Source organism: Podarcis pityusensis (assembly GCF_964106645.2).
Source record: "Podarcis pityusensis genome assembly, chromosome: 17".
NCBI lineage: Eukaryota > Metazoa > Chordata > Lepidosauria > Squamata > Lacertidae > Podarcis > Podarcis pityusensis.
In genome coordinates this window covers 16,562,327-16,584,933 of record NC_138042.1, presented here as the reverse complement: position 1 = coordinate 16,584,933, position 22,607 = coordinate 16,562,327, and the positions used below count along the sequence as shown (strand labels likewise).

At 43.9% G+C, this 22,607-nt stretch overlaps 1 protein-coding gene across 1 annotated transcript in view; it reads left to right on the top strand.

Annotated features, from left to right (window-relative positions):
• Positions 1–22,607, top strand: part of CCDC171 (coiled-coil domain containing 171) — a 205,439-nt gene that overhangs the window by 59,204 nt on the left and 123,628 nt on the right. The window contains exons 11-16 of the mRNA XM_080988549.1: positions 1,905–2,007; positions 9,741–9,847; positions 12,588–12,677; positions 14,715–14,915; positions 17,866–18,033; positions 21,679–21,867. Of these exons, the coding sequence (XP_080844675.1) occupies positions 1,905–2,007; positions 9,741–9,847; positions 12,588–12,677; positions 14,715–14,915; positions 17,866–18,033; positions 21,679–21,867 (858 nt within the window). The remainder of the gene's footprint in view (positions 1–1,904; positions 2,008–9,740; positions 9,848–12,587; positions 12,678–14,714; positions 14,916–17,865; positions 18,034–21,678; positions 21,868–22,607) is intronic.

Sequence of the window (22,607 nt, the reverse complement as noted above, 5' to 3'; positions counted from 1 at the left end):
AAATGGATAAAAAGGTAAAGGTAAAGGGTCCCCTGATCATTAGGTCCAGTCGTGGCTGACTCTGGGGTTGTGGCGCTCATCTCGCTTTACTGGCCGAGGGAGCCGGCGTGCAGCTTCTGGGTCATGTGGCCGGCATGACTAAGCCACTTGTGGCGAGCCAGAGCAGTGCACGGAAACGCCATTTACCTTCCCGCCAGAGTGGTACCTATTTATCTACTTGCACTTTGATGTGCTTTTGAACTGCTAGGTGGGAAGGAGCAGGGACCGAGCAACGGGAGCTCACCCCGTCACGGGGATTCGATCCGCCGACCTTCTGATCAGCAAGCCCAAGAGGCTCAGTGGTTTAACCCACAGAGCCACCTGCATCCCTAAATGGATAGTTCCTGGCATAAGTTATGCCCTGGTTTGGGGTAGCACTGAGCTTCTCCCCTGTCATCTGCTCTCCCCCCCCCCCCATTAAATCAAGCTGTTTTTATGCTTGTCAGCGTTCCAGAACCTGTCTTTGTTGAAGGAAACATTGGTGGTGGTGATAGCCACAAGTAGCTTGATTTTGGAAGGAGAGTTCAGGGAGAAAGCAGCTGGAAAGAAGAGGTTGAGTGTTATTCAGCGAAGTGTTACTCAAAGTAGACTGTTGAAATTAGTGGGCCTAACTCACTCATGCTCATTACTTTTTCTTGAGTAAAATGCAGCTGAATGCTGCCCATTGAATTCTCCCATCCCCTTGCCCTTGTCCTCTGCAAAGTCCGCCCTTCAGTGCATTTTTCAGCAGAGAAGGATCTTCGTGTTGTATCCAAAAATTTCCTTCTCCTACAGAAGCTTTTCTACTAGGGATAACGGACACAGGTATAGCAAGAGAAGATCAGTAAATATTCCTCTATGCCACAGGAGCGGCAAGGATCCTAATTGCTAAAAACTGGAAAAAAGAAACTGTGCCAACAAAAAAAGAATGGCAAGACAAACTGTTAGAGTATATTGAACTGGCTGGATTAACAGAGGCAATTAGAGATCACACTAGACAAGATTTTCAAAAAACATGGGGGAAATGCAGAGAATACTTCACAAAACAGTGCCCTAAAATACATACCTGGACTTGTTTCAATTAATGTCTGCAGGAGACTTTGTGGATATTTAAGTTATAATTAGAAAAATCTTAATTATTCATAAAGGAAACAGTTGATAAGAAGTAAGTTGATAAGAAGTAAATAGGGAGCCCAGATACAGGATAAAGGAAGTCTTTTATTTGATTGTTTGTATTGTTGTATGTTATGCTCACTGTATGTTATGTTCACATTCAATGAGGGTGGATTTGTGTATTGGGGGGTGGGGGTTTATGTTATGTTGTAAAAAAAATTCCAATAAAAATTATTTTTTTAAAAAAATAAAAAACCTTCTCCCTGTGCCCTCAGAATCAACCCTTCGTCTTACATGACTGCAGCGTAATGTACAGTTTGTTCATGACTACTACTTGACAGCGGGGGGGGGGGGGACCTTAACAATAGTAATCTGAAATCCCAATTGGATATCTCAGTTGGTTGGAACCTGGTGCTGATAAAACCAAGGTTGCAGGTTCGATCCCCATATGGGACAGTTGCTTATTCCTTCATTGGCAGGGGCTGGACTATATTATCCTCAGGGTCCCTTCCAACTTTGCAACTCTATGATCTACACGAGAACTCGTTTTCTCCTTGAACTGAATGCTGTTTCTCCAGTTAACAGAGCTAGTTTGGTCACGGAGCTACCATTTTGGTGTGTCTGCGTGCATTACTTTGTTTTGCTTTGTTTCATACGGTGCGTCCCGCAGCAGTGTTGATTGTGAGATGCCCTTCTTGCTACTTCGTGCCCTCAATACCTTTGCCTTTTTTGGTCTTCTTCCCTCCCCACCCCCCATTGCCCATCAAACGCAGGCCAAGAAACGCCAGGCCTTCCTAACAGAGACGTGCGAAAACAACGTGAGAGATCTGGAGTTGCTTTTGGACAGCTTTCCTGTGTCAGGCAAGCGGACAGCAGGTTAGTTGAAGGTAGAAAATGACAGATGCATCTGTCAGCGTTCCAAAGTCGCTACGTTGGGGGAATTCGGCAGATGCCTCTTTCATTCCCTCTTCTCTACATGCTTTGATTTGATGACATGATAAGAGCAGTTCTCTCAGCGGTTGCGTGGCCCCACTAGCTGGGAAGAGGTGACTGGATGCGGCCCCGCTGTTGTCAGCCCCCCTCGCTTGATTTACAAGTGCAGGGTTGTGTGTGATCGGTCAGGAAAGGGCTCGCTTGCTGCGCTCCGAATCCAGCAGAGAGAAAAAGTCCTTTCCACCGAGCCTACAAGGGGAACAGATGTTTTTGATTGAACCGAGCCAAATTCAGAAGCGACCTTCAGCTACTTAAAGGTCACGTCTCCAAAAAAGGTTATGCAGGACGCAGAGTGTACACATGTTCCTCTTTATGGTGTTAACTTTTTGAGAAGCCAGTTGAGAAGGGGGTGAGGACTGCATCCGTGCCAGCGTGGATTCTTCCCCAACCGATGTGCAAAAACAAACCTGCTTCTTTCTGTTGTCTGGCATGTGGTGGCAGCAGTGATCACGCCAAATGGAAGTGCTGAAAAAGCAAAGTCTCTCATATATATATATATATATATATATACACACACACACACACACACACACACACACATATACATACATGTGTGTGTGTGCATATGTATATGTATACTACTACTACTACTAGGGATGCGGGTGGCACTGTGGGTTAAACCACAGAGCCTATGGCTTGCAGATCAGAAGGTTGGTGGTTCGAATCCCCTCGATGCTGATCAGAAGTTTGGCGGTTCGAATCCCCGTGATGCTGTGAGCTCCCGTTGCTCGGTCCCAGCTCCTGCCAACCTAGCAGTTCGAAAGCACGTCAAAGTGCAAGTAGATAAATAGGTACCACTCCGGTGGGAAGGTAAACGGCGTTTCCATGTGCTGCTCTGGTTTTGCCAGAAGCAGCTTAGTCATGCTGGCCACATGACCCGGAAGCTGTACGCTGGCTCCCTCGGCCAGTAAAGTGAGATGAGCGCTGCAACCCCAGAGTCATCCGCGACTGGACCTAATGGTCAGGGGTCCCTTTACTTTTACTACTACTACTAAAAATAATAATTTATTTTTATACCCCGCCCATTTGGCTGGGTTTCCCCAGTCACTTTGGGCAGCTCCCAACAGAATATTAAAAACACGATAGAACATTAAACATTGAAAACTTCCCTAAACAGGGCTGCCTTCAGATGTCTTCTAAAAGTCAGATAGTTGTTGATTTCCTTGACATCTGATGGGAGGGCATTCTACAGGGTGGGTGCCACCGAGAAGGCCCTCTGCCTGGTTCCCTGTAACCTCACTTCTTGGAGGGAGGAAACCAGCAGAAGGCCCTCGGAGCTGGACCCTGGTGTCCGGGCTGGACGATGGGGGTGGAGGCGCTCCTTCAGGTATATTGGAATATTGTGAATCTCCTTGATGTCTCACAGGAGGCGGGTGCCACCACCGAGCAGGCCCTCTGCCTGGTTCCCTGTAACCTCACTTCTCGCAGTGAGGGAACCGCCAGAAGGCTCTTGAACCTGGACCTCAGTGTCTGGGCTGAACAATGGCGGTAGATATAAATATATTATAAAAAGCCACAGTTTTGATGATCTCCTTGTCCCTTTGAAGTTTGTTTTGGAGCCCCTGTAATTATGTTCAGGTATAAAGCATATCTTCCTTCCCCGTTACTCTCTGCTGCGTGTGGACAGAAATGACTTGAATACAGAAACAAAGAGCGGTCAGATTTATGAAGGGCACTATCTGGTGAAGTAGTTCTGTTAGAGAAATGACTTGGCAGCGCAATAGAACTTCCCCTCTCCTCTTCTTAGACACCCCATAAATCTGTTCTGGGGGTTTCCCCAGCCTCCAGAGCAGGTTTGGGGGTAGTGGGGGGCAGAGGGAGAAGAGAGGGAGGGGAAGTATCATTGTAAAGAATCCTTGCTCTGTTGGAACGACTTCAATCTGCTTGGCTTCATTGCTGACAACCTTTCGGTGTCAGGTAAAGTCTTATGCCCCCTGCCCCAGCTTTCGATGGGCTTAGTACAGGCTTCCTCAAACTCGGCCCTCCAGATGTTTTGAGACTACAACTCCCATCATCCCTGACCACTGGTCCTACTAGCTAGGCATCATGGGAGTTGTAGTCCCAAAACATCTGGAGGGCTGAGTTTGAGGAAGCCTGGCTTAGTTGATGATGTTTCGTTTGTGTGTTTCCAAATCTTCCTGAGTTCTTGGTGTTCTGTATGAATCTGTTAGTGTTTTTCAACATAATTTGTTAATGGTATAATCTATTTAAATTTATGTTTTTAAATGTATGTTTTGGGGAAATGCTTGGGTAGCAAGTGACTAACAAGCAATAACAACAACAACAACAACAACAACAACAATAATAATATCAGCCCCAAAGTAGGCATTATTATGAAAGGCACTTACAATTGTAATGACTTCATTCAAGAGCTTATATTTTACAGAAGGCAACAAGCATTCAGAAAAGAATTGCTGTTTTAAGAGTCCATATCAAACTACAGCTCAGGGTTAGGCTACAGATCCCCACAAAATGCTAATAGAATGGAGAAGAAACCCTCCCATATTAAATTATTTATAACATAGAAGTGTGTGTGTGTGTGTGTGTGTGTGTGTGTGTAAAATAGGAATTTAGGGAATATCCACAGATTTACTGTATCAATCCATTGACTCACTTTCTTTAATTCTGTAGAATGTGTGCGCATACTTAAATAAATCTATCGATTCACAAACACCCCAATGATGGAAAAAGAAGACCAAAATACTATTTGGGTTGCATGTGATCTTAATCCTACTCAGAGTAGACTCACTGGAATTAATGGGCATGACTAGTTTAAGTCTGTTGATATCTACTCTGAGTATACCATAGCTAGACGCAACTCTTTGTCCATAACTATCAATTGGCTGCTATCCCTGAATAATGTGTTTTTCAAGTGTGCTGGGGCGAATGATAAGTTTGATCTGAAGCGTGGTTTTCAAGCCAAAGGGAAATTGTATTGAAGAAACGTTTTGGAGCCATTTCTTTGAGATAAATAGAGGGCAAATGTTTTGTTAATTGGCCACATACTCAAAGACAAAGGAGCCTTAATTCTAGGCACATCCCATTTTAGTACATTGTCTCAGAGTCTTTGGAGACATTATACAAGACATTATACAAGACGTCATCATACAAGGTGTGACTGGAAAGTTTGGTGAACGATCACAGAAATCGGACAGCGAGAAATATTTGAACATACAGTTGGCATTGGAAACCCACGAAACGCTCACAGTTGTGTATGGAGAGGAAGCTGTAACTTGAAAGACAGCGTTTGAGTGGTTTAAGTGTTTCCATGAAGGGCGATAAACCATCGAAAATGACCCGTCTGGCAGACCGTCGACGAGCAGAACGGCAGCAAATGTCAACCGAGTTCATGGGTTATTGATGCGGGATTGGCTTTTGTCCGTCCGAATGATGGCGGAAGAATTGCATATTCTGCGTGAAATCGTTACTGAGGTTACAGAGTTGTCCCACCCTCCATATTCTCCCGATCTGGCCCCACCGGATTTCTTCCCCCCCCAAACTGAAATCTGCACTGAAAGGACACAGATTTTTCCAACATTTCATACGTCCAAGCTGCTGTGACGAGGGAACTGAAAACAGTACGAAAAGAGGACTTCTCCAGAAATTTCCAACAGCTCTACGAACGTTGTCAACGGTGCATTGCATCAGAGGGGGCCTACTTTGAAGGCCTGTAAGGCATGTGTGTTCAAATATTTCTCGCTGTCCGACGTCTGTGACCATTCACTGAACTTTCCGAACTTTAATTAGTGAATGTGTGATAGCAGATATTTCGGGGGGACAGACGGGAGTGACTCAGAGGATCCCAGAAGATCCTGGATCAATGATGACACAACCACAGTCTGTTTGCATCACAACCTGGATGCTGGGACGTTACTTCCATGTCTGCTTTCTGCTTGTAACGTGGCCGGGACCTTCCTGCAGTTTTCCCTTGAGTTCTAGCTTTCCCAACAAATGAATGTTAATGAAATCACCACGAACTTTTTAGTGCTTCTGGAACAACGTGGTTGCGATGGGGAATCCAGACTAGCCCTAGGGAGTTGTGGAGGCAGAAGGACAAAGTGTTGTGTGGCCTGGGGAACCGAATCTGCCCCAGATTCTGGCTAGCTGCTCCCTTTCTCTTTGGCACACGAGAAGAATGGAAATAAGTTTTTGAACTCAGCGTTTTGGATCCGCTTTGTTAGGCTAGAGGTTTTGGCAAGGGAGACTGGCTGCCTGGAGAAGAGAGCCAAGTCAATACAAATAAATCCTGGGAATAATTATTGATATGAAACATGCCTTTTTCTGTGGGAGCTTTAGTTCTGGAGCTGGAGTTTGCCTGTCCTTTTGTAGCCTCTGGGAAGAGATGGCAGTTGAAAATATCTTTTTTTGCAATGTTTTGGGATTCTTCCCTCCTTCTTCTCCCTTCTGACATTATCCATCGACTCCCATGGAACTAACATTTTTATTCAGTGTCAATGATACAAGCTAAGTTAAGGACAGTGTATCATAGCTGTCAACGTTTCCCTTTTTTAAAGGGAAATTCCCTTATTCCGAATAGGATTCCTCGCAAGAAAAGGGAAAAGTTGACAGCTATGCAGTTTATCTGTGTCTTGATGTTGAATAAAATTAGACTTTGCACTGTAGGTTGACATTCTGCCCTGGTTGCTTAAGTTAACCAAACAAGGTTTGTGACACTCTTTCATGATTCATATAAATATTTAGAAAGGTCTTTCTAGAAATAAGAACTCTAAGGAATGATGTGGCTAAATGCATACCCTTAAATATTCCTCTGATAAAAATAGGGATGTTGATGATGATGATGATGATATTTATACCCCACCCATCTGACTGGGTTGCCCCAGCCACTCTGGGCGCCTTCCAACATATAAATAAACATAAAACATTTTTTAAAACCTTCCCTATACAGGACTACTTTAAGATGCCTTCTAAAGGTTGTCTAGTTATTTATCTCCTTGGCTCAGGGTCACATGACTCCATACCCTTCAGCATTTCTCCGATGTGTCAGGTGTGTGTGCAGCAGCCAGGTTCTGTGACCAGTAGGACCTTGCAGGACTGGGGCCTTCCTAAGTTTGTTCTGAATAGGCAAGATGTGGCATCACAGGTGAGGCCGATTGGTAACTCACAGCACCTGGAGGCAAGAGCTGGGAAGGGATATAAGGTCAGCATTTCCCTTCGGCTCTTTGCCACAGCAACACGCTTCCTGCCTTGCTGTGTTTGGCTTCTTGCTTTCTGATCCTTGAACCTTGGCTACTTAAGTCCCTGCTTCTTGATCCTCGGACCCCTGACTTTGTGACTCCTTGCTTCTTGATTCTCGGACCCCTGGCTTCGTGACTCCTTGCTTCCTGACCCTCGGACTCTTGGCTTCTTGACTCCTGGCTTCTGGACCCCCGTTCCTGCTCCCACCCCACCATCTTGCCCCGGTCCTGACGTCCCCTGCCGGGACTTCGATCGCCCATGAACCGGACCGTGACATGATGAAAACAGGGAATCCTAAGGAAAAGCAGTACATTCTTGGATCAAATCAGAACCCAGGATGGCTTCTGTAAATCCAGAACCGTCCCTGGAAAATAGGGACACGTGGAGGGTCTGTGTCACAAAATGGCAGCAGCCAACTCTCTTTGGCAAGTCTGTCACATGTTGACAATATGAGGACCAGTCTAATATGTCCTACAGTACACACAATATTTGATTTGGTTCCCGTCTGTCAGTTGGGGATCAGCCATAGTGCATTGTTGAGGGGCCATAACCTGGCTGGTGGATTCTCCAGTTACACACACACACACACACACACACACACAAATATCTACAACCTATGCCTCACCTTGGCCACCCAAGATCAATGAAGAGAAAACTAGTGGGGTAATAATTTTGAAATTGTTCTTAAGAAAACTTAAGGAAGTCCTGATGGAATTGCTGTACATAAAATATTAGCATCACGCAACTGGCTTGGAGCCCAAGGCTCCTATAATCAAATGTGTGCATTACAATAGTATTTCCTGTGGTTAAAACTTATTGTGAGTTTGCCTCTCCAGTAAATCTCCTAGGATAAAGCTACGCGTCCTATATATTTTTCCTAATTTTTGAAATGTACTTGTTAAGTTCATTTCCCACTTTTCCTTCATAGTGGCTTACACGAAGCCACCAGGAAGGCTCTCTTCTTGGCTGAAAACTGGTTACCTTCAACAGTATGGCAGCATTACACGCCTTCTGGTTATTCTCTGCTCTCAGTCCTTTCTTTTTGAACCCCACCACGAGATTTGCTCAGGGTCTCCTGGCACATTACTTGCCCTTGACGCAGAGGTCAATGTGAGGAAATAACTTGATTGTTCTGTTTGTTACCAGTCTGCTTGGTATGTGCCCCTGAGGTAGCCTGATAGACTCTCCATGGTTGCCCCTGAGGCTACGTTAGGGTTGCCATATTTCAAAAAGTGAAAATACAAACAAAAGCTGTTGAGCTTTTCGTTTTTGCAAAATCTCCATTAAAAATGAAGTTTTGTGCCTATTTTTAGGAAAATTGCCCCAAACCCATCACTTCCAATATAGATTTACCTGGACATTTCTTACTGCTTTCCAACTGGTGGTTGGGTCTGGTTTGTTGTTGATGTATTTAGTGTATAAGGAGTTTTTGTTTTTGTTATTAAAACCTTGTTTAAGTTATTTTTGAGTCCCTTTTTAATGCATGGTCTCCCCAGCAAGCTATCTGCAGCGCTACTAAACTGCAAATAGCCAACAGCAATACCTGATAATGCTCCTTTAAAAAATATTCCTAGAAGCTAAATGCCCATCTGAGCTGATTTCGTTCCTAGTTCTTGGGAATGGTGTTCAGGACCAGTTCTTAGGATAAAGTTGTTTGCGGTCACTGGGCTTGGATTGCAGTTTGGCACAAATCTTGAGAAAGTGACTTGACTGATGGCATGCCAAACCATGATCTGAGCTCATAGCAAATGTCTTGCACGGCTGTACCAGTTATGACAAGTGGGAATACTGGAATCTGAGCTGGAGGGTGGAGGGGGTAAGAGTGAAAGGAGCACTGGGGACCTTGTGGTCGTGAGTTTGAATGGCTTCAACTGGATTCCCCTCCGCCATTTGCATGCAGGGTCGGGAGATAAATAACACTCAGGATCACATTTCAATGGCGTTAAGTTGCACTCAGGCATAATAGGAAGTCCTGTGTTCCTTGGCACGTGTAGGAACGTTTCCATTTGAAAGGCATGACTGAACCTGAAGCGACAAAGGCACGAATGCCGCACACTTAAAAACAAATATTTGCTTCATTTGGACGGCTATCATTTCCAAACGACATGTTGAACTGCAGTCATTAGACCCCTTTAAAAAATAAGATCAGAGATAGACCTCATGACGTGCAGGAAACCAAATTGGAGTTAATATTTTTCATGTGGTGAATTTGCAGCCACAGTGTGAGAGTTTTCTTCAAGCTTTGCTTGGCATTAAAGAAGAGTTACTCCAGTATGCCTCAGAGAAAACACGGTGGTTGTTCAACATTCTGTATTGTCACTGGAGCCCAACTAATTTAAATATCTCTGTTGCTCTTGGAGAAGTTTTCTGTCTTCTGTTCAACTCGAAGGGCTTTGTTTTGATTCTGTATTTTTCTCCAGGCATTCACAAGGACAAAGATAAACCTCCGAGCTTCACTCTTGTCCTTGAGACTTTGAGGCATACCTTGACAGATTACCAGAACAAGCTGGAAGATGCATCTAATGAGGTAACGCTTGCACTGTTTGGCTCCTTACACATAGCCTTCGGCCCCCAATACTAGAGATTCCTTGCTTGTTACAGAGGTCAAAACACTGGGAATGTTGAGTTGACAGCTTCACAGATAAGAAAAAGAAATAATCTTTTGTCACTGTTCTTCCTCTAAGCTTGCCCTATGGTCATGATTCACTTAAACTTCGGAAACTCTTCAGCTGTGTGCTTTTAAAAATATAAATATATACACATCAAGCAAAGCATTGTGCTTCCCAATTATTTTTAGTGAATACACATGCATACCTGATGCCTATCACCCACTGCTTCTTTGAAGGCTTTAGCATAAATATATAATGTGCGATTTTGGCATAAATACCTTAAAGTGATTACAGGTGAATAAATGTGCAGGCTTTTGCATTAGGAAAACAATTACGTTACAAGTTGAGATCCTTTGTACTGCTTTGAATGTTCTATGCGTTTTCAAGTCCTGCTGGAGAGAGCTGGCTGCTTTGTTAAAGTTATCCAGCATAGGAATTTTTAATTTATTAAAGTGTTTATAATGATTGAGATACCCTGTATTTTAGTGCTTTAGTGCAGGAACAGAAGTTCATTAAACACGTACTTTTTATGTCGGTTTAGTCTCATTAACTTCATTAGGTGTTAAATGGAACTTAAATCAAATTACTTCATCTGAACTGAGTTATGGATTGGTCTGTGATATGTCCTAGCTATATTCTACTGCTTGCCAGGGTGGGGTTTTTTTCTCCTGTTCATCCTGGAGCTTAAACTGTTCAATGGCAGTATAATTGAAACCTGCCCCGGGACCTTAAGGTGAAGGGTAGGCAATAAATGATAACAACAGCAGTTCAGGAGCTTGCACCGAGTGATTACTCTGTGTTAGAATTTATGAGAGACAATTGTTTTTGGACAAAAGCAAGGGGAAATAAAAATGAGTGTGTGTGTGTGTGTGTGTGTGTATAGTGGTACCTCAGGTTACATACTCTTCAGGTTACATACGCTTCAGGTTACAGACTCCGCTAACCCAGAAATAGTGCTTCAGGTTAAGAACTTTGCTTCAGGATGAGAACAGAAATCGTGCTCCGGCAGTGTGGCAGCAGCAGGAGGCCCCATTAGCTAAAGTGGTGCTTCAGGTTAAGAACAGTTCCAGATTAAGAATGGACCTCCGGAACGAATTAAGTACTTAACCCAAGGTACCACTGTGTATTTTCAGTATTTTCACGGTTCAGTATTTTAGATATATATATACACACACACACAAACACACACACTTCTAAAATACTGAACCGTAAGAATGTTAAGAAGCATTTTTGGTCCGTTATAGTAAATAATTGCAAGCAGCCAAATCGCAAAATCAAGTACGCTGGAGCATTTCAGAGGGGCAGAAAATAAAGTCATATCTGTACACGGCAGCCACTGTTAGGTCTCTCCTTTTGACAACCCACATGTTTAGCAGCCTTCCGAGGCCTAGGATTGAGCGACCAGACGCAGGATATCCACTGTGAATTTTTATTTGGGAGGCTGAATGGCACCTGATCTTCAGCGCCGCTGAAAAGTCGACTCAGCAGGCCTTGGCTCGGGAAGGTTGTTTTGTTGTGAAATGATGCCAGAGACAGCGGTGGGGGAGACCAAGGGGGTGGCTGTTAAGAAAGCAGAGAGAGTGTTCTGTCAGCAAGAAGAATGAACTGTCAAGGAAAATGAATCGCAAGCAGTGCGGGGCCAACTGATGACCTGCCACAAGACTTCCCAGTAGGACTGCCGGTGCTCGACCCTGAAGTTGTCATATGGAGCCAGAGACCACTGAGAGCATGATATGCAGATGGGGCAGTTCTATGCCCTTCTTCCCTTTCCATCACCGGGAGTGTCTTCTAGCTCTCTTTCCCTTTAATGTAATTAGTAACTAAACTTTCTGGAAAAACAACAACCACAAAAAAATTAGATAATCTCTAGGCATGTTCATTCAAAACCAGTCCCTTGTTGCACCTTGCATAGCTTCTTGGGCTTGTAAAAGAGTGTTAGCTGCTTATACACAAAGATCCACGCAGCTTTTTCCTGCTTCATGTATTTTGGATGTGTATACAGTGGACGCTTGGGTTGCGAACGTGATCCATGTGCGCACGCGCGGGTCACGATTCGGCGCTTCTGCGCATGCACAAAGTGCGATTTAGTGCTTCTGTCCATGTGCAAGCGCCGAAACCTGAAAGTAACCATTTCCGGTACTTCCAGGTTCGGAACGGTGCGCAACCCGAAATCGCGCAACCCGAAGCGTCTGTAACCCGAGGTATGCATGTATTAATCATGACCATTGGGCTTGTTTTAGCACATTTTAAAAGTATACATTGAGCCACACTTGGGCTGAAATCCATACATCCTTGCTTGCAAAGTCCCATGGAACTCAAGAGCACTTACTCCCGAGTAGACATGCACAGGCTTGCAGAGTTGAGAGGCTAATGGTTTTATTGGAACCCAGTTGTGGCTGACAGTTAGAAAATACGCTTTGTCTAGCTTTAGATGACGCCGGCTAGAGGGAATGCCGTGGAGAGCGAAACTGCGATATAATAGAAGAGGAAACATGCTAAACTAGAAAAACATCAAGGCTTACACTGACAAGTATTATGGCAAAGGACGCTCTGTTCAGTAAGGGTTACTGCTAGAAAAGTCAGTGTGCATAGGATCGTACTTCATCTGTCAGCAATTATATTGCAATTTTATTATTCCTTCTCACCTATCCCTCCTAGCTAAAGAGAATGACGGTTGTGTCTGAGAAGATGGCAAAAGAGTTTGAAGCTTCCCAACACCAACTAAATTTTCAAGCTCAAGAACTTCAGGTATATCTCTATATTAACATTCCTAAATGTTTCATCGCGTTAAATATATTTCCAATGTGTTTCATCTTGGTGGGGAAAGGAGCTCCTGAAAACCATATGTTTGGGTGTTTCATGAGCTTCAGTAGGCTTAAAGGTAAAGGTAAAGGGACCCCTGACCATTAGGTCCAATCGTGACTGACTCTGGGGTTGTGGCGCTCATCTCGCTTTTTTGGCTGAGGGAGCCGGCGTACAGCTTCTGGGTCATGTGGCCAGCATGACTAAGCCGCTTGTGGCGAACCAGAGCAGCACACGGAAACACTGTTTACCCTCTCACCGGAGTGGTATCTATTTATCTGTTTGTACTTTGACGTGCTTTTGAACTGCTAGGTTGGCAGGAGCAGGGACCGAGCAACGGGAGCTCACCCCATCACGGGGATTCGAACCGCCAACCTTCTGATCAGCAAGCTCTAGGCTCTGTGGTTTAACCCACAGTGCCACCCGCATCCAGAATAAATGGCTTAGTCCAGAATAAATGGTTCAGGGCTGATAACCTGTCACTGAAGATATGATAGAATGCCAGAATGTTGTTCTAACCCACTTTGTGCTGGAGTAGTTTCACCAAAGGTGTCCTGTGCAACTGGAAAAGCGATTCAGCTGTGCAAGGTAACCCCCACTTTCTGCTGCAGCCCCCCATTCCATGTCACATACCATTCTAAAGGAATTCCAGATTCTCAGGAGTTCTGGGGGGTTTTTTGGGGGCGGGAGAAAGTGGTCAGCAAGGAAGAGAAATTGATGGGGGAACCCCATTCCAAAAGCAGTGTTCCACTCTTGCTTCTCTGAACCCAATACAAACCTATTTTATAGTTTTATTTTCCTCATTGTGTTTCCTTAATTCTTGTGCCTACAGTGTGAATCTTAGCCTTAAAAGTATAAGTATTCTTGTTCTTGTTCGAATAGTCGTCTTTTCGTTTAGATGAGTCAGGTATATTCTGTTGACTCCTGACAGAGGTACCATGTGCCCCCTATCTGGGCTTAATACTTTCACCCCACCCATCCACCCCTAACTTTTGAAGTGTTTCCATGGGGAAAACCTCCCAATTTCTGGAAAGTTGAACCCTTGCAGATTTTGGAAATGGTGTCTCTAGATATGTTTGTTAAAACACTAGAAGTTTGTAGGGTGCTTGTAGGGAGGAAAAACATGGTTTCATAGAAACCGCACCATTATCATTATCCAACTCTGGGGTTAAACTCTGTATTAGTGGTAGTTGTTGTTGTAGATTATAACTGGAATAAATGGCTTTTCTTATAGATATTTGAATATGTGCATTTGACTGCAGATTTATTTATTTATTTATTTATTTATTTATTTATTCCCCAGCCAGTCTTTAAACAAAAGATTAAAAATGCAGTGGTCCCTCGAGTTACAAACACCTCAGGTTACAAACGCTTCAGGTTACAAACTCTGCTAACCTGGAAGAGTTACCTCGAGTTGAGAACTTTGCCCCAGGATGAGAACGGAAATGGTGTGCTGGCAGCGCAGTAGCAGCAAGAGGCCCCATTAGCGAAAGCACGCCTCTAGTTAAGAATAGTTTCAGGTTAAGAACGGACCTCCGGAACAAATTAAGTTCATAACTAGAGGTACCACTGTACATTAAAACATCAATCATTATAAACTTCCCTAAACAGGGCTGCCTTCAGATGTCTTCTAAAAGTCTGGTAGTTGTTTTTCTCTTTGACATCTGATGGGAGGGCATTCCACAGGGCGGGTGCCACCACCAAGAAGGCCCTCTGCCCGGTTCCCTGTAACTTTGCTTCTCGCAGTGAGGGAACTGCCAGAAGACCCTCGGAGCTGGACCTCAGTGTCCGGGCAGAACAATGGGGGTGGAGACGCTCCTTCAGGTATACTGGGCCAAGGCCGTTTAGGGCTTTAAAGGTCAGCACCAACACTTTGAATTGTGCTCGGAAGCGTACTGGATTTCCTATTTTCAAGGCTATCAAGGCAGAGGCAGGATGCTTTGCTTCTGTTACCTCTTCTGTTTTCTACCGTGTCATTTTTAGGAAGTGAAAAATAGCCTTGCTGGTGCCAACCAAGAGTTAACCCATTGGCAAGCCAAGAGTGCAGATAGAGAATGTTTAATAGCCACTTTGAAAAAGGAACTTCAGAATCTACTGCACTGCTGGGAGAAGGAGAAAGTGCGTTGTGAAGAATCCGAACATGATATCCAGAAGCTTGCTCAAGCTTATGAGAAGGATACAGAGGTATTATCAGGAACAAGATGTCTGTCCAAATGCATCTTTAATTCTAGCGTCTCACATTTGCATATATCGGATGACTCGTTTGCAGATTTAGATTCCACAATAAGATATTACATTACGGCAGGCCCTCTGCAAGGCCCATATGTGATTTTACTTTTGCCATTAAGTATTTTATTTGTTTCAGTTTTTAAAAAAATATTACGGAGCTCTTGCGAAGAGACATAAGTGTATTTTAAGAAACATGTCTAGGTTGGGGGTTTTCATACATATTTTTAGCTCCTGCTTTGCTAAATCAAACATATACATTTGGAACATATCTACATTTGGAACGGATTAACTTTGCAATCCCTTGGCACTAATTGCTGTTAACTGTTTCAAATGACAACCAAAAAATGCAGCAGGGCAGGTAGGATTTGGGTCATTTTACGCACCCACCAACCAAGTAAAAGTAGTTTCCTGTTTTTTGGGTAGCGGCAGATTACGGTCTGCTGTGTACAATAATTGTTTCATGAAGTGTTATTTTGAAACACGCTTTCTACCATGTTGTTTATCCTATTTTTAAAAATACACAGTGTGCTTGCACTTAGTAGTTGTTGCTGTTGGTTGGTTGTTGTTGTTTTTTTGCACACACAACTTTTCCTGCGCTAGGTACATCAACTGTATTATTCTTTATCTAAATTGTGCTGCATATTGAGCTCATTACTCTAACAAATACGAGCGGGAATGCCAAGTGAGTAAAAAGGAAACATTCTTTCCACCCTTCTAACAGTCTGGGATTTAAATTGTGTCCATATGGACCGGTTGGAATTGTTCTTCTCATCAGATAGTGATTAAAGTAGAGGAAACTAGAAGCCTGACTATATTGTAAAGTCAGCGTGTCTACAGCGTTGTGGTTGGGTTCGACATGTGTGAATTGATTCTGGGACCTTGGATTCCTTCTCCAGGCCAAACGGATGATTACCATGCTTGGTTTATCACAGCCCAAGCAAAAAGGACACAATGGCGACAGATTAAATTAACAACGAGAAGCCAAAGATTGGGTGGAAACGCTTTTTGTTAATATTTCACTGTGCCTTGTTGGTGGTTTCCCACGAGGGATTTAAAACACCAAAATATGGTCGAGGGACGGGGGAGAATCACAATAGCAATCCCATTCTTAATGTCTTTGTAAAATCTCTTTGGAAACGTTCTGAGTTGGACTGTGTCTAAAGCATACTGGAAGCCGTGGAAATCTTTTTTACCGAACCTAGTGGGGTTTGGATCGGGATTCTAGCTTTTGGTTTGGACTTGGAGAAAAACTCTTAAATCAGTTTGCATCACAAGAAATGATGCAGGATGCAGTTCTTCTGCCCTGTAGATTGATGAAAAACCAGAAGAATTGTCGGAGAGCTATAATGTTGGCTCTAAAGCTAATAATAGAATTACAGAATTACGGAGTTGGAAGGGGATTCAAAGGCCATCTAGTCCAATCCCCTTCAGTGCATGAATCTCAACTAAAGCATCCATGACAGATGGCCTTCCAACCTTCCACCTCTCAACTAAAGCATCCAAGGAATGAATAGTCTTAATTTGTTTTCCCAAATATATTTGTGTTGTAACCTATGTACAGTGGTACCTCTGGTTGCGAACGGGATCCGTTCCAGAGCCCTGTTTGCAACACGAGCAGAATGCCAACCTGCGTCTGCAGGTCACGATTCGCCGCTTCTGCACACGCGCATGATGTCATTTTGAGTGTCTGCACGAGCGGCGAAACCCGCAAGTAAACTTTTCCAGTACTTGTGGGTCGCCGCAAGATGTAACCTGAAAAAACATAACCTGAACCAAATGTAGCAAGAGGTATGACTGTACTGGATACAGTTAATGCAAGAAAAAACCCCAAATTACGGCATTTTTTGCTCTATAGGATGCACCCGACCATAGGACGCACCTTGTTTTAGAGGGGGAGAACAAGGAAAAAATAAAATCTTCCCCTCACTGCGCAGCGCCCCTTCAGCGAAGCGGCAGGAGAAATGTTTCTCCTGCCGCTTCGCTGAAGGGGCGCTGCGCAGAGAGGGGGAGAATTTTTTTCTCTTGTTCTCCCCCTCTAAAACAAGGTGTGTTCAGTGCGTTCAAGGTGCGTTCAGTCGCCTTCAGTGAAGGCAACCCGAAGCCTCCGGAGCATGGCGGGAGTTCCCGCCGCGCTCCGGAGGCTTCGGGTTCCTTTCGCTGAAGCCAGGAGAGTTATGGAGACCTAAACTCTCAGCTGCCTTTTTCAGAAGCTGACCCACCTAACATTCAGTTTGTCGCTTACGCAAAGTGTTACTGTGGTCTTTTTATTGCTTGCAGTCGAACCTTGGTTGTCGAAAGTAATCTGTTCCGGAAGCCCGTTCGGCTTCTGAAACATTGGACAACCGAGGCGTGGCTTCCGATTGGTTGCAAGAGCTTCCTGCCCTCAAGCGGAAGCCACGTTGGACATTCAGCTTCTGAAAAACGTTTAAAAACCGGGGCATTTACTTCCAGGTTTTCAACGTTCGAAACGTTCAAAAACGGAGCCGTTCGGGAACCAAGGTTTGACTGTATTAGATAACTGCAATCAGCATCTCAAAAACAGATTTGAAAATATGTTGGCTATGGTTTGCACAATTGTGCGGGGTCTGATCCTGCATCTCTTCATTCTGCCCTCTGCCAGAGAGAAAAGCAGGCGCCCGGGCTTCTAGAAAGTGTCTGCAGGATCAGCTTGTGTGTGTGTGTGTGTGTGTGTGTGTGTGTATATATATATATATATATATATTTATAATGGGCAATTATCTGTTTTCTGATTTTGACTAATGATTGGAGCATAGGTCGTATATTCCTTTGGAACACACACATTATTGTTTACATGACGTATTTCATTGGACTCTGACTCCATTTACAGTTATTTCTCCCTCCTCCCCCCCCTTTTTCTTCCTTTTTATTAAATCCCGTCTCGCAGGAGAAGCTAACCTTCCTCCACACTTTGTACCAGCACTTGGTAGCGGGCTGCGTTCTTCTTAAACAACCAGAAGGCATCCTGGATAAATTCTCCTGGCCAGAGCTTTGCACAGTCTTGCAGGAGAATGTTGATGCCCTGATCTTAGACCTCAACAAGGCTAATGAGAAGGTACTGTCCTCAGGCACCAGCCGACTCTATTAAATCCAGTGACATTTGTCCACATCACAGTATCGTTAAAAAGGACTGACATTCATCTTATTTCAAAAAGAATTTGGATGTTAATAATTCAATACCGTTAATTACGGCTTGTCTACAGCTCGGTTTGATGCCATTGCTGTGGGCATGTAAATGTGACTGAAGTCTTTATGAAGTCTCTAAGCTCCAGCTTCTATGCAGGACTTGCTAATACTACTAGCCAGTGTTAGCCACAGGGACCTAATTAAAAGAAAATAAATTAATCTTACTGATGAAGCTATTCAAAGAACTTAGTCATTTACACTAATAAACCAACTCTTTATCTCGGCATAAAACAGAAACAAAATGCACCGACTGGAGGAACATCATCTTTAAAATATTTGCTTGTGAATTGGAGGAATTATTTGGAGAGTGTTCCCCAGAAATGGCCTAGGCTCTTCTTTGATATGCTTACATTTTGTAAATATAATGCAGGGTGTAGTGATAAATACATCATGAGTTTAAAGAAGATAAATATTTTCCTCAAGGGAGGCCCCGGCAGTGAAGTTCTTGAATATGCTGTGTGGTTTTCGCTGAAAATAAATAATTCCCTCATTTTGTTATGATGAAGTGGCTCAACAGTCTTAGTTGTAATGTTTCTGCAGACTTCCATTCCTGGCTCACTGGGTGAGCTGCAGTTGCGTTCTGTGGTCTGGTAGCAAAGTTTCAGATTTTGGCCTCACTCCGGAGGGACGGGGAGGAGGAAATGTTTTGCATCGGCCAGAACTCATTTCAAGTCTAGGATGAAGGGATGGTTTAAGTCTACACCTAAGAGCCAAGTGAACGCACTAAGGAAATTTCGTTTGAAATATTGCCCCCCGCCCCAAAGTAGTTAATTCAAACTGGTAGTCGAAAAAGCACTTTGAAGCTCTACAAACTGCTGAATAAATGCCTCGGTCAGCTAAGTGGTTGAGGATGGTCGTGACTGGGACCTAACTGGAGATGAATTACTACCCAGTGTATAGAAACTGCAGTTATATACTTTATTTGGGTTCTTTCCCACATGCTTTTTCAATCCTGTCAGATTCCCAAAGTGGAATTAAAAGATTGTAAACATTTAAATAGAATTGCAAGCAGGGAAAAAAGTAGAATTAAATCAACAGCCAGCATTAAAACATTTAGTAAAATGTCGGGTATACGAAACTTGCCTAAAAATAAAGGTCTTCAAAAAAGAAGGGAAGCTCCTAGATCTTTCAAAGGGTGCTGAGAAGATTCCAAAATCTAGGGGCGCAGCTCCCCAAATGCGCATTGAAATAGGCAAAAAGGAAGGCATTGCCATCATTTTGTAAGATGGAGCTGGTTCAGTTTCTCATCCAATCAGCACAGAGAAGTTCAACACTCCCAATCCCTCTTCTTGTTTTTATTAAGCCTAGTTTTGAAACAAACCAAAAGGTAACCTCATTATCGGTTAATTATGAGGCTAGATTAACTTTAGTTAACTAGGGAGTGCTACTTCCCAAACTACTTTTGCTGTAATAAATATTCTCCTCTGCAGTTGCATAAAATGAATACGTTTGGCCTTGCTGTCTAGATTATCTGCATTAAAACAAACCTAGAGGCATGCCAATTTAAGCACATTTCCTTAACACCCGACACACAACCGCTTTTAAATCTTTGAAATTCTGACAGGAGTGGATCACCTGAACCATCAAACAATAATGACAGAACTTAATCTGTTTTAAGGAGTTGTTGTTTTGAGAAACAGAGCAACTGTATATGTTGAAAGCCAGGTGGGGTACTAATAAATAATAATAATTATTGTCATTATTATTATTACTCTCTAAAATTATCCATATGCTTATCCATTGGGTGTAGCAAATATGTAATGCTTTCCCCATCAGATTAGTTTTTAATGTGTCTATATTCACGGGTTAATTAATTCAACAGGAAAATCACTTCACCTAGCATGCTGCTTTACAAGGCAGTTTGCTTTGTGCAGTGCCTAATCACAGCACAAGAATCTGCCCAATCCATCATTTGGGCCCTGTTACTGATTTGCAACAGGAAAGGTGGCGAGTTAGTAGAGAACTCGGTGCAGGGAGAGATTAGCTGCTAAACTTGCCTGAAGACTGATGGATGGGATCTCTAGAGCAGGCATAGGCAAACTCCAGCCCTCCAGATGTTCGGGACTACAATTCCCACCATCCCTGACCACCGGTCCTGTTAGCTGGGGATGATGGGAATTGTAGTCCCAAACATCTGGAGGACCGGAGTTTGCCTATGCCTGCTCTAGACCCTACTACCTCCTGTAGTGGTGTTGCATCCTTTGCTGGTGCCCGGGGCATACCCGCAGGGCAGGACACAGAGGGTGAACACACACCCTGCGCCAGCCCTTGCCACCCACACCATTGGGTGGGCACGGGGCACAGAGGGTTCACAGGGCCGTGCTTCACCACCTGCTCAGGTGGGGGGGGGGAGCCTGGCCAGCCAACGCGGGCCCTGGTGTGCTCACAGCAGGGCAGCCATTCAGAGACCCCTGATGGCAGGCTGGGAAGGACATGGATCCCTGCATGGGGATGCCTGGTTTGTGCCCTCTCAAAATCGTGTCGTCAGAAACACCATAGCCAGACACTAGAGAGACCTGTCCGGAGTAATCATGGACCAATGGTACTGGACCAATAAACTGGACGCTGGTGGCACTGTTGGTTAAACCACAGAGCCTAAGACTTGCCGATCAGAAGGTCGGCGGTTCGAAAGCACGTCAAAGTGCAAATGGATAAATAGGTAAACCTTCTCTGGCGGGAAGGTAAACGACGTTTCCATGCATTGCTCTGGTTCGCCAGAAGCGGCTTAGTCATGCTGGCCACATGACCCGGAAGCTGTACGCCGGCTCCCTCGGCCAATAAAGCGAGATGAGCGTCGCAACCTCAGAGTCGGTCACGACTGGACCTAATGGTCAGGGGTCCCTTTACCTTTACCTTTAACCAATAAACTGAAACTGATACAGGGACAAATGGAAGAATACGCCTTCACCCTGGTACGGCTCCCCTTTATCACATTCACAGCCCAACAAGACAAGGACAAGAATCCATCAACAGCAAACAAATCAATATGGCTAACCTGATTCAAAAACACCCACCCACCCCATTCACACATGAAAACAAAGTTCACTACAGCCAATCAAAGACAACCAACCACACCCTAGGCCAGGGATCAGCAAACTTTTTCAGCAGGGGGCCGGTCCACTGTCCCTCAGACCTTGTGGGGGGCCGGACTATATTTTTTGGGGGGGTTGAATGAATTCCTATGCACCACAAATAACCCAGAGACGCTACACCCCTGAGCTCCTGGCTTGTTTCTTTCACTAGTGTGGGTCTTTATGCTGAGGCTTTTGGAAGATAAACCGATAGTGAAGCCAGCGTACTAGTTTATTATTGGAATTTTCATTTGTGCAATGTTAGAACTCTGGATGTAGTTGGCTTTTCACTGTTACCAAAGAGCGCTTGATTTCCCCCCGGGTTGCGGGGTTCAGCCCACGATGTTGAATACTTTTCCAAGTGCCCTGGTTTAAGTTAGGGCTGGGAATATACCCATAAAGAATGCTAAACAAAGATTTTCTTTCATGCTATAACCATGCAGATATCTCACCTTGAGTATGTTTGCAAGAACAAGTCTGATACAATGAGGGAGCTTCAGCAGACCCAGGAAGACACTTTCAGCAAAGTAACGGAACAGATGAAAGCTCAGGAAAGCTGTTGGCTGAAGCAGAAGAAGGAATTGGAACAGCAATATTCTGGGCTCCTCGGGGAAGTTCATGCAAGGGCACAGGTACAATATTTCTGCCAGGAAACCATAAACTTCTAAAAGTATTCTTTAAATATTTAGTATATTATTTCAGTGGTTTGGGTTCCAAACCAATTTTAAATTGCTTGGGAATATCTTTGTGCTTAAAGAAATGATTTTCTTTCTCTCTCTTTTTGGTACTATTAACTTCTACTTTCTTTAGGAAGGGTATGAATTTGTGTGAAGGCATTCCAGAACTTGCATTGTTTAATTGGATCCTGCAGTTGTATTTCCCATTTAGTTATCATGCGAAAGTTACCTGCAGAGTGAAAACATTGGCTTCTTTGTGTTATTACGCGGAGCACCAGATGCTTTCGCCTCTTGGTGATTGCTCTTCCTACGGTGCGGTAGAATTAAACTTACTGAAATTCACTTTATGCTGAACTGTGTATCAGGCATCGGTTCATAGGCTAGTTGCCGTAACAAAAGGTGGTGGTTAAACACATAGAAACAGTCTGCACTCTTGTGAGCGAGGTAGCAAGATAAAGTAGTCTTGGCATAAGCTATTTATCCTAGCTAAAGGTGATGGTACCCCAAGGAGGCCAGTATCTGTTGGACTATATTTTCTGAGTTTATGAACACTCAAAGGCCGTTGACTGTGGCTTTTGTTGTCCTCTGCCCTAAGGTGTAAAGAAGTAGCCACCATGATACTGCAACAAGAGTTAATTTGTAAATCTTCCATATAATTAATATTCACTTAATATTCATTATTAAGGGTCTGCAAC